General features: G+C 39.2%; 1 protein-coding gene across 3 annotated transcripts; it reads right to left on the reverse strand.

The window, feature by feature from the left end:
* Positions 1-553: 553 nt before the first annotated feature.
* LOC133417083 (microtubule-associated protein RP/EB family member 3-like) lies at positions 554-11,564 on the reverse strand. Of its 3 annotated transcripts, none has more exons than XM_061704572.1 (8): positions 11,456-11,564; positions 7,478-7,602; positions 7,248-7,393; positions 6,787-6,943; positions 6,644-6,685; positions 3,902-4,038; positions 3,551-3,703; positions 554-3,004 (listed from the first exon to the last, which is right to left on the reverse strand). In XM_061704572.1, exons 2-8 carry the CDS (start codon positions 7,596-7,598, stop codon positions 2,936-2,938), a joined length of 825 nt encoding a protein of 274 aa, XP_061560556.1. In that variant the 5' UTR covers positions 7,599-7,602; positions 11,456-11,564; the 3' UTR covers positions 554-2,935. The 3 variants fall into 3 exon arrangements, with proteins under 3 accessions (XP_061560556.1, XP_061560555.1, XP_061560557.1); XM_061704571.1 differs by having other exon boundaries at positions 7,478-7,605; XM_061704573.1 differs by lacking the exon at positions 6,644-6,685 and having other exon boundaries at positions 7,478-7,605.
* Positions 11,565-11,938: the final 374 nt, after the last annotated feature.

Below are 11,938 nucleotides of genomic sequence, written 5' to 3' on the forward strand. Positions count from 1 at the left end.
AAAAAAGCGACAAAGATAGTCATACAATATTTACATTGTACATTTGTCTTACAGGATGACACGTCAAAACATTTTTAATATTAATGTATTTTTCATATTTAAATAAAATGAAAAGTAATTTAAAGACCATGTTCACCTGCTTTTGTTTTATTTTGATTTAAATGAAAGGCGAGTAGGTAGCTAAAGTAAACTGAATTTCCCATATTAAAAACAAAACATACTTTGTATAAATACTTGTGAAATTAATGCACTGTAATTAAAAGCAACCTTTTTATATAAATAAAAATGAATCTATTTGAGGTTAAGTGGACCCCAAATATATCAGTGAAAATAAACTACATCTTCTGGGAATAACGACCTGATCTGAAAGGACATGAAAATATGACTCATTAGTTACATAATCAGGATGTGTATTGTATGTTTGACCTGTTTGTGTCAACATAATCTGTTAACAGCATAACTGATGTTAAGGAGTTTTTATTATGCATTACATATTTCATTGTTATATGTAGTGTATATTTAACATTTGATTATATAGTATTATGAAATACAATGACAATGGTTTGATTTTCCTGAACCTCAGAGCTTTATTTCATTCCAACAGTAAGTCCAGATGTTCATCACAATAGCTTGGAGACAAACTGAGCAACATGTGCTGTTATTAAGTTTTCTCAAAAAAGGTCCAACTAATTTTGACCACTCAGCCAGGCTTCAAGTGACAACATACCACACTGTGGCATTTTAGTGCTAAGTAGTATATGAAAAATCAATTAAATACAGCAACATAACAGATAGCAGCTACAATGTTGAGCATAAAATCAATAGTCAACCATTACTAATTTAGTAGTGTCTTTGACTTGTCTCCATTAATAAAATTCAAACCTGACATTTTTCTATTAAATACACTTCACAATGACAACTCTGAGTTGGCCTTTTTTTTTTAGCAATTCAATGTAGATATATATATATTAAAAAAAAGCTACAAAATATAAAATTGCATCTTCCTTTCTGGCTGCAGCCAATCACTGCTTGTTGGCGATTTGATCACGTGTGGGGTTCTTTTGCTACATTTAGCGCAAGACCTTCAATCCCAAACCACCTTTTTTGTGATCAAGCTGATTTAAAAAAAAAAAAAAAAAGAATAAATAAAATTATAAATATATGCTTCCTCAACAATACGCTGTTTGGGGTTATTTTGACCGATAAAGGCATTCTTTAAGTTCAAATGACTTTTTTATCCATGTGCGTGTGAGCAAGTCTCTGATATGTCTGCAGGCTAGATTCACTATGCAAAATATATTCATTTGCATCACTTCTAATCTTACCTACACCACCAAACCAACGCAGAAGATCCTACAACATGGGTAATGTATGGAAAAAATTAGATTCCACATAATATCTGCAGCAATTTCTAATGAGTGTTTTAGCATATCGTCCCCAATCAAAGTGCACGGTGAGAGAAAGCCGCATGCATCTTCATACACTACATGCACTGTTGGTTCCAGGCTGTCAATGATGTAATTAATCTCAATGCTCTTAGGGCCATATTATCGTGTATCCGTGAGTCAGAAAAGGCGCACAACCACACTTTTTTGTAGCTGCGTGCATTCTCAACTCAAATATGTCATCCTCACATCAGCTACGCAGTCTGGGTGGCGTAACCCTGAAATGTGGGCGCTGTCAAATCTGGCGGTGTGAATTCTCCCGCAGACTTGAGACTTTTTCTCTTCCACACTCAAGAGACTGTTTTAAGTCTAGCGCCCCATGACCGTGAAACCATATTGAAAGTTTTGATCCAGTTAACTGTTGACAGCCCAGCAACAGAGCTCGTGCTGACGGTGCGGGACACACCAGGCCCATATACGCTCAACTACACTCACCGACTGCCCAACAGTCGTAACGTGTCCCTCCCACATTACGCTGATGGCCGGACATCGACATATCATATTATATATTAACAGGCGATAAATATCGGCAGCAAAGCACTCTTTCACCTGCGAGCTTTTCAACTTCAAACATGCTGCGGCTTGGAGTTTATCTGAGAAAGTGCCGCTCACAACAACAGTAGTCATCGTAATGGTGTGATGGTGAGTTAGATTTTGAATCATTGATTTTGAATAATTGCTCTGTGGGTCATGAAATCTGTTTAAATGACTAGCCCCCGGTCTGTGGTGCAAGATGATTGCAGGGCACTGCTGATAAACAATGGCTGGCTCACCCACTTTCCTATGATGGACCTCCAAACATGCGTTCAGTCATAAGCAGAGTATTCTGATTAAATTACTTGTACTGTATTTATTTCATACAGAATACACTGTACATTTTTTTAGGTATAGCATGTTAGTCGAGCGGTGCGCACAGTACACTGGTGATGATTAACTTCGGTATCTGTTACGGAAGTTAATTGTGTGACATATATTCCAAATAGATTTCTATGGCATTCACGTCTCAGGAAAAATACCACGCTCCATTAATTACAGCGAGCTTCAGACTTCAATGAGTCACGTGACTCACGCCTCATGGGCGGTTGTGCATACATTCACCTGTTACGCACGGTGGGTGTCAGAAGTCATTACCGGCGAATCGTTGTAGGTAAAAGGTGCCCAAGCCAGGCGCATAGAAAAAAAAAAAAAAACTCACACATGAACGGGAAGGTATGGCCCTTAATGCATGACAATCTAGTGGGCAATCACACCCAGTAGGTGGCACCTCTGGTTTAGCAGAGTAAACCAACAGGTCCAAACATTGTTGCTTTGTAGGCTAGACTGTTTTAAAAAAAAAAAAAAAAAAAAAAACAAGATGTGATAATGAACAGCCACAAACAAGATGGGAGGAGTAAGGAGAACCTTGTAAAAATTAAAGTAAAATGACAGGGGAATATTTTCTGTGGTTATGATGAAGGTTAAATTGATTAGCGGGGATACAGAAGGAGAGCTCAGAACTCCTCCTGGTCTGCTCGTGCCCCTTCATCAACATCCTCATCCTCTGGTGGTGCAAACCCCTCCTGTAAAAAAAGTGAACAATTGTGGTAAGTCTATAGAACCAAAATAGAAGCCGAGAAGAAATGGCGTATGCATGTCAAGGCAACTGAGTATAATATAGGTCAGATTAAGGTTGATAACACCTTTTATCGTTGTTTTATTTTTAAATATTAAAATTGGTTTCACCCTTGCAGAACAAGAGCGTTAAAAAAAGGTTTTCTGATGGGAATACCATGGCACATTTATTACATTACCATTTGCAATTCAAAACACTTCACAGAACCTGTGTTATTAGCAGCTTTGTTGTCTTACAATGTCCTCAGGTTAAAGATGCGTTGATTTAATTAACTTTACCATCAGATTAGAAATTACCCAGTTGGTACCTTCCCGTTTTGAAATAATCTTCCAGCCAGCACTGACTATGTCTGCAGCTCATTGCAGTGACTAGCATTATCAGCTGCATGTCATGATAACGTCAAAAACAAAACTTTGATTGTAGACGTCTCTACTGAGGAGTGACAAAGGGATTGCGTCTCTAAAGTACATCTGTTCTGTATGAATGGATTTACCTCTGTAGCATACAGTATGTCTATGATTTTGTTGAGGACTGGGTTACTTTCATTATCTCCGTCCTGGCAGATCAGTTCAATGTCTCTCAGTTTGCCAAAGTAAAAGTCCCTCTCTTTCTCTAGTCCGTCCAAAGTCAGCTTCATATCAAGCAGCTGTATGCACACAGGAGACAAAAATGTGAGTTTGACACTTAAAAAAAACAAAACAAGAGATGTGGTATGCACATCCCTCCCCCTAATTGAAATGTCTTTCCGCCCGATAGGCGACTGAGCTGTATCAAGGGCACAACAATCGGGTCATGGCAAAGACAAACTGAACCCTTGACTCTGCAAAGTCAATGTTATCGCTACCTGCTGGTTCAGCTCCATGAGCTCTGAGTCTCCTCCATTACGGGTCATGGCAAGGTTTCTGCGGGGTGCTGGTGCATTAATCTGCCTCTGCTGGGTGGCGACACTCTTGGGTGCTGTGGGAGATGTTCTTATGGGACCTACAAACACACAAACGCACAAATACACAGTTGAGTATCTCAGCACCTATCAGGAATCAATCTACAGTGGATATAAAACAGTGAGACCACCCTGGAAAATGCTCGCCTTATGTTTAAAGTAGACTAATATTTCAAAATTAATTCTGAACGTTCCCAGAAGATGTTGAAATAATAATAGTACAATTTGTTCAATAAGATGCATAAATAAAGTGTGCACTCTTTTATAACTGACAGTATGGCAGATTTGTAATATTCTAATGCTGTCTCATAGTAGCCAGTAAACAAGAACCAACAAAAAAGTTACAATGATTAACAGCAATGATTAACAATGATTAACAGCAAATATTACAATGATTAACAGCAAATAAACGTCATTTTAAATGACAAAAAAAATGCATGTTTGCATTTCTTTTTTTTGGACAGATTGTCTATACATCAAGTGTGTTCACCTGATTTAGTTGAATTGCAGTAAGCATGAAGTCTGTTAGCATGAACTGTGTTCTCATAAAGGGGCTAGATTTGCTATTTGCTGGGGGAAAAAAAATTGCCTTTTTAGTGTTTTTATCCATATAATCGGGTCTTTGGAGTGCCTACCCACCCATAAAGTAACCAAGTATATCTTGTGTTTTCTACCTATAGTATTTCTAAATTGTGTCTGTTCCACTGCTACGTAACAATCGGGCTAAATTAGCTAGTGATGGCTTTGTGCAAGTACGATTCATTCGGAGTCGGGATTCGATGGGGTCAATCTCCTGCTCGAGTAGGAGTCTCAGAATCTTCAAAAACACCACAAAAATTCATTTTCGACTCGTCAATTTGTTGCCCATTGCTAGAAGGGTCAGAAAAATCAATCAACAACGCTGAACAGCCGCTCGCTCTGTCGCACACCATAGCTCCTGCCAGTCGCTATGGTAACAGAAACCGTACCCTGCATTTACATGAGACAGAATCGCTCCCCCTAAACAGAGTGATTTCAACCAGAGTGTGACAAGTGGATATTACATATAATTTTTTAGCCTTTGTGTATTTTGATGGGAAAATGTGCAAGTCATTTTATTAAGATACTTCGGAACTGTTCTTTGTTAAATTGTTAAAAATTGCATGTTTCTAAATTACCACACTTTACTACACACTTTATGGTAGTCCATTTCTAACACGCGTAATGAGGTGGTAGTACTGTATGTTAGTCAATACAAAATCCATCCATCCATCCATCCATTTTCTGAGCCGCTTCTCCTCACTAGGGTCGCAGGCGCGTTGGAGCCTATCCCAGCTATCATCGGGCAGGAGGCTTTTCCACTTAGTTTTAAGTGGAAAAAGTTGACAGTGAGAAACAAACGGTGGCAAAATGTATCCAATTTAATAATTTCAAAAAGGTTTTTTTCTTTTTTTAAACTACAGTTGTATCTCAAATTAGAGTGCCCCAATTTATGTTTATTTATTTATTTTTTGCAATATGAGTTTTCGCTCAGCCTATTTTTTGCTTTGACTTTCGAGCAATGACTTGAGTTACTAGTGAGCTTCAGGTTCTCCAGAGCTCCTGTGATGTCCCAATGAATCATTTTTGTGTTTTGTTTCTCAATTCATTAAATATGTTACAAGGTAAGCACTGAAAATGTGTGCAAAGACTGAGAAAAATCTAGTACCGAATTGTTGATATATAGCTTAAAATTGGTCACAATCTTAGCTGGCTGGATTTGTTTTGGGCGGGGCTAGTTTATTACAACGGGCTGGGGTGTATATATTCTGGCCCTCCCCCGCTATATAACTAATGAGCGTTGTCTATGGCTATTTGCCGGAATTGCGTGTTAGTAATCATAGCTTGACCCATTAAATTCTCAACGTAATTCCCATGCGAATGGCGGGGTCCACTGTATTACTATGGTCTATTCCAGACCTCGTCAAAGTATGGGCCACATCAGGCCCACCCACCGTCTCTGAAATTGCTACTTTTATTTTGACATGCTCATGTGTGGGTGGTACAATGTAAGCAAGGCAAAGACTTGCCAACTTACATTTATATTTTTATATCTATACTTCGCAACTTTTCCAACCAGCGACTATTTTACAAAAAAAGCAAAAATGCTAACAGTGGTCCTCATGGTGGCAACGTTCTTATTGGAAGGAACAGGGGTATTTGCCCTGATAATGCTTTAGGAGTCCCAACTAGGAAGGGCTAATGAGTGTCAGCACACTTTAAAAATATAGAAACGCTGATGCACACTGTAGACATACTACTACTAATGTAACATGTGTATGCTGTATGTCATTTTAATATGACTGCTTATAATGTCTTTTCACGTGTTTATCTCCTAATTGTAACATTATATCTCCACAGTACACAACATTGTTGCACTTACAGTCTATGTTTGTCTCTTTAGTTTCATTCCTCAACTTTTGCCAGCTGGCTCAGCGTGACTACATTTATTATGAAACACAGTGTACAAATTGTGCGATTATTTGTGTGTTAAAAAAAAAATCAACGCCTCATCACACAACAGAAAACATTAGAACAGAGGAATCCGGGTTTAGAGTAAAAATGTGAGGAAAACATTCAAGTGAGCATGAACAAACAAAAACACACACATGCCACAATGGGTGTTACCTGAGTGAGCAGGTCTTTTAGGTTTGTGGACAATGGGGTCACCTGTGTTAGAGGTGGGGATGTGGTTGCATCAAGAGGAAGAGACATGAAATGAAACCTATTTTCACACACACTCACACAACCTTGCATGTACTGCATTGTACCTGAATTGGGCGGCGGTGTTCCCTCCAGGCCCTGCCGTAACAGTAGAGGGTCGTATTCTTTTCCATCATAGTTGGCATCAAAAAACTTCTTAAACCACTGAAGGAACTCAAAGTTGTCCTGGAACTTGCCTTTGACGAGTCTCTCGACGGGAATAATCTGAGAGAGCGAGGGACACAATTTCATTGCATGCAGCTGTGAGAAACAAAATGAGATTCTCTTGAAGTCGAGTGGGAATTGATCTTTGTGTCCCGATACCACAAATTAAACTCAAAGGGCTTTTAACACATTCCCTCAAACAGAAATGAGATGATCATCTCACAATTTGATCCATTTTCACCATGATGGGAATTATGGTGTTTGAAGTGAATACTCAACTGGAAAACCGGAACGGGACTTTCCACCTCCTGAGCAACTGGCAAAATGTTTGATTTGTTTTCCCCAGTGAAATGTGCGTGCTTACCTTATCTACAGACATCCTTTTGAATGAAGCCTGTAAGACCTTGAAATTGTGGATGTATTCGTGTTCCAGTTTGGCATTGAATTTGACTTTTTTCAACAAAATGCACCCTGGAAACAGCATGTCCATGAACTGACAGTATGCTGCACCTGAAGAGAACATATCATAGTGTGATCATTATGTCGTGTGTGTGTGTGTGTGTGTGTGTGTGTGTGTGCGTTCATGTGTTTTACCTGAACCGAGTTGCTCAATCTTGGTGTAGGTGAGTTGTAAAGAGTCGTTGACCCACGCCAACATGTCATGGCGACTCAGGTTCTCTATGGTCATTGAGGTTGAGTGGACATTCACCGCCATCCTCCTGCTTCACACAAAGTAAACAGAAATACGTGCATACGAATGGCACACGTGATATGTAGTAAATCAAGTGCAGATGGACATTTTACATAGTTGAGCAACACAGTAGAGTGATTTGACCTTCAACTAAGTAACACCTCCAAAAAAAATCGTGATGTTATCTACTCTGGCCTATTTCAAGACACAGATTTTTTTTATTTATTTATTTATTATCCAAAGTACGGCACAGGGACCATTTGTGACCCGGCATCCTTTTTTTTACTGGCAGCATATACAAAAATGAACAATTGACACAGCCCTTATCATTTGCCTGGAATGAAATGCGTACTGTGACTCAATGTCAAGGCAGGCGAAGAGAAGAAGAGATTTATTCTCATCTCTCATTTTCCACACATCACTAAAATAGCAACGAGATTTCTATTCATAGCACCCAAATGAATAAATATAATTAACAGTTACAGCAGCAAATAAGGTGAATCGCAATTGTTTGCTCCACCTTCTCCGGTTCAAGGTAATTTTAGTCCAGATTGCACTTGTTTTGGTTCTGAGTGCGCTTCTGTGTGAGCTGTCGCTAACAGCAGCTCCTGCGTGAGTGTGCTCATTGTGTTCATGTGTTTCATTGTCCTCGCGACATTCAACAGAAGGCTGAAAAGTGCATCGGGACTGTGGTCAACACAGAGTTCGGCTGAACCACACAGTCCCTGGTTGTGACGTAGCCAATGACGATGTGTCAGTGTTTAAATGAAAAAAACTACAGTGAAGAAGTTTAACTAAGGTATATTAAAAAAAAAAATTACATCATATCGCTCACCTCCACTGGGTGTGTGTTGGTGTAAACCGCTTTAGAAGCACCACCTAAAACAAGACCCTGTACATATCAAAAAGGAGTATCTTACACTTAGTTATACTGCACTGTGAGGAGTACCACACTAAATCACTTAACAGTTTTGCCTAATCCTCATCTAAAGGTTTAACCAAAGCAGTGTAACCTAGTTAACAAAGGCAGCTGAGATAAGGGGGGTAAAAATCCTAACAACACAAAAGCATTTCCCGTGGTCCCAAATAATAGCACACAGGATGTTGTGCTGAATAATCATTTCCTGACAGCAGAACTTCACAGAGGTAACTGTCCACTCAGCACATGCTGCTAATTTGCTTGTACAGCTGATGACACACCATACTGACCATTTAGAACAACTTTGAATCCCATCAGTACAAAAAAATAACAATTATCAGCCATAGATACAGTATGTGAGATATGTGGAAAAAAAGCAACAGTTTTATTACTGGTACATAATCCTGCTGACAACACAGAAAAACATATTTCCTGTCTGATGAACTAATACCAGGTCCCACCTGAATAAATAAATGGTGCACCTAAAATGGAAACCTCCTTTTTCCCCTCCGGAAAAAAAATAACGGGTGGTTCCGCAATTACCTTTACATTGGTGTCTCCAGTTATTAATTTCATTTGTTGCGTGACCACGCTCATAACCAATAACATTCATATCTCAAGTATCCTTTCCCACTGAAATAATTGGAAATGCCATGAAGCAATTCCAGTGCCTCAAAAAGCACCACAATGTCTGTAACGTGCTTTTTAATAAGAATACCACCTTACAGTATTATAAGCAAAGCAAAGCAAATTTATTTATAGCGCATTTCATACACAAGGTAACTCAATGTGCTTTATGTGATTAAAATCATTTAAAAACAAAGAAAAAACTGCTGAGAAAACAAAGAGAAAATAAATAAATAAAATAAAAATACAATTAAAACAGCATAACGTGCAAGAAAGTGGAAATGCTCTAAAAAGCATGGGAAAAAAATAAGTTTTTAACCTGGACTTAAAAACATGCACACTTGGGGCTGATGTCACTTCTGTTGGGAATTTATTCATTCCATTTGTGTGCAGCATAAAAAAAATATAATAGCTAAATGCTGCTTCGCCAAGTTTGCATTGTACTCTGTGCGCCACTATTTGACCTGAGTCTGTTGTACTTAAAAATATACAGTACTATCATATTCAAATAGAATATTAATTAAACACTGCATCATGATAATTCAATGGGCATTGTGCTGCTTCTTCTGGTGTGCATGCCTCAGCCACCAGGGGTGGAGTAATACATGGGTTACTGCACTGTTTGTCCAAAAACAAGTTGTTTTAAGATTTAAAAATACAGTGAAATCTTTGGTTAAATACCATCCATTTTCTGAGCCACATCTCCTCACTATGGTCGCAGGCCTGCTGGAGCCTATCCCAGCTATCATTGGGCAGGAGGCGGGGCACACCCTGAACTGGTTGCCAGCCAATCGCAGGGCACATACAAACAAACAACCATTCGCACTCACATTCACACCTACGGGCAATTTAGAGTTGTCAATTAACCCACCACGCATGTTTTTGGAATGTGGGAAGAAACCGGAGTGCCCGGAGAAAACCCACGCAGGCACGGGGAGAACATGCAAACTCCACACAGGCGGGGCCGGGGATTGAACCCCGGACCTCAGAACTGTGAGGCAGATGCTCTAACCAGTCGGCCACCGTGCCGCTTGGTTAAATACAAAATGTTTAATTCTCTTATGTTTAGTTTTACAGTTAACTTCAACTGGGTGTGGCAATAATGGGCTGAAAGCAAGAACTTTACCTCTTGTTTGTAGAATTGTTCACAATGTGTCAAACTGTTGCTTGTTGAGACGTTTTCTGCCACAAGAGCTAGCGCTGGTAAATAAAATTTTTGCTCGCAATTCCAGACATAAAAAATACATTGTGCAAAACCTGCAAGTTACTTCACCCGTTACGTCGACACACTACTGTACTATGAGTGATATAATACAATCATGTGCCACGTCAGGGTAAACATCAGACATGGCATCTGTAAAGCTGAAAAACTGTTTAGGGAGTTTAAAGAAAAAGTCCTGCATTCCCGAGCTAAAGCTACTAAATATTTCAACATTCACCCCCCAAAAATTGCAGATTGTTTAACGTATTTGTAAGTCATAAAACCATTATTTCATAACTGATCAAACTTAATGTGTTGTCATTTATGAAGAAACATTTAAAAATGAGTGCAATCTTCAGTTTGATAAAATAATTTTACAACCGCCTAAGGAAACCTTTTTTTCTGTCAGCGGGCGATTTCAAATTTATTTTGCAATATCATCCAATCTATATGTTATGTTAATCTATATGTATGTTATTATGTGGTTTATTGACAAAGCAAACACATGAGGCATCCATTCATGAGTGTTGAGTCATGTGTGACACATTGAAATCATTGTTACACTGAGGTATTAACTACTTAGAAGACAAAAGTATGTCTAGTATGTTGATATTAGTATTGCAGCACAGCAGTAGAATTTAGAAAGAGCACACAGGAGCAGCAGACACAATAAAAACAGAGTAAAGTCATTAATAATCCAGTGCTTCACATGTTTGGAAGCAGTGAACATGTTTTACACAGTTGACATTAAAACCGCGGTCGTGCTAGCGCCTTGCTAACTCCTGCTAACGTCGGCTAGGCAACTAAATTGCCATTTGTCCCCTCCGTTGAATTTTTTTTTGGGGCGGGGGGGAGTGAGGGCTCGTAACACGTAAACATGTCGCTTTAGCGGCAGCTCCAAGAGGAATTACACACACACGAGTCATGTGAATGTTGACATGTTCGGTGTGAAGTTAACGTTACCCCCTCTGGAGGCCTGAACGAAAACACACAAGACTAAAGAAAGAAGGACTGTCACCCCGTGTGGCAATGCTGCAATTAGCCCGCCCACCCGACAATGTAGAGGAGAAACAGCAGTCCAGATACATAGTTGAACACGTACATAATAAGTACAGTGTTAGAAATATGACTTACTCAAAGGCGACAAAGTCCCTCCGACTGCCGTGCCGTTCGTTCAATGAGGTGATGGCTTTTCCCGTTGCTATAAACCGAGAGTGCCTCGCGAGCTGCGCAGAGCACTTAATCTGGTAGACACTGCGCACGCGCAGCCCGGTTGCACTGTTTTCCTGTTAGATTTGGTGAAACTGGAGCATAGTACGGCGCCATGTCGGCGCTGACAAATTAATAAATAAATAAATAATGGAATAATAATAAAATGGATGGATGGATAAAAATGACGGAGGCCTACCTTTGGTGATTAACCAAATCGCTTATGCATTTTTTAAATACGTTTTAAATTTAAGAATATTTACGGCTAAAAATATGATATTCCTGCCATGTTGAGGCTGAGTACATTATTTAGTTTTAAAACGATGTCACGTGAATTTAATTGAATACTTACCTGATAAAATCACGACGTGTTGATTGATAATGACTAAACGATGACGACGTTGAGCG

The sequence above is a fragment of the Phycodurus eques genome, chromosome 18, assembly GCF_024500275.1.
Source record: "Phycodurus eques isolate BA_2022a chromosome 18, UOR_Pequ_1.1, whole genome shotgun sequence".
NCBI classification, from domain to species: domain Eukaryota; kingdom Metazoa; phylum Chordata; class Actinopteri; order Syngnathiformes; family Syngnathidae; genus Phycodurus; species Phycodurus eques.

Bases quoted from the DNA above. Each gene is read 5' to 3' on its own strand.
- LOC133417083 (XM_061704572.1), bottom strand. From the start codon at position 7,598: ATGGCGGTGAATGTCCACTCAACCTCAATGACCATAGAGAACCTGAGT. The intron at 7,394-7,477 runs GTAAAACACATG...TGTTCTCTTCAG, and splicing joins GATTGAGCAACTCGGTTCAG to GTGCAGCATACTGTCAGTTC. The intron at 3,005-3,550 runs GTAAATCCATTC...CTTTTTTTACAG, and splicing joins ACATACTGTATGCTACAGAG to GAGGGGTTTGCACCACCAGA.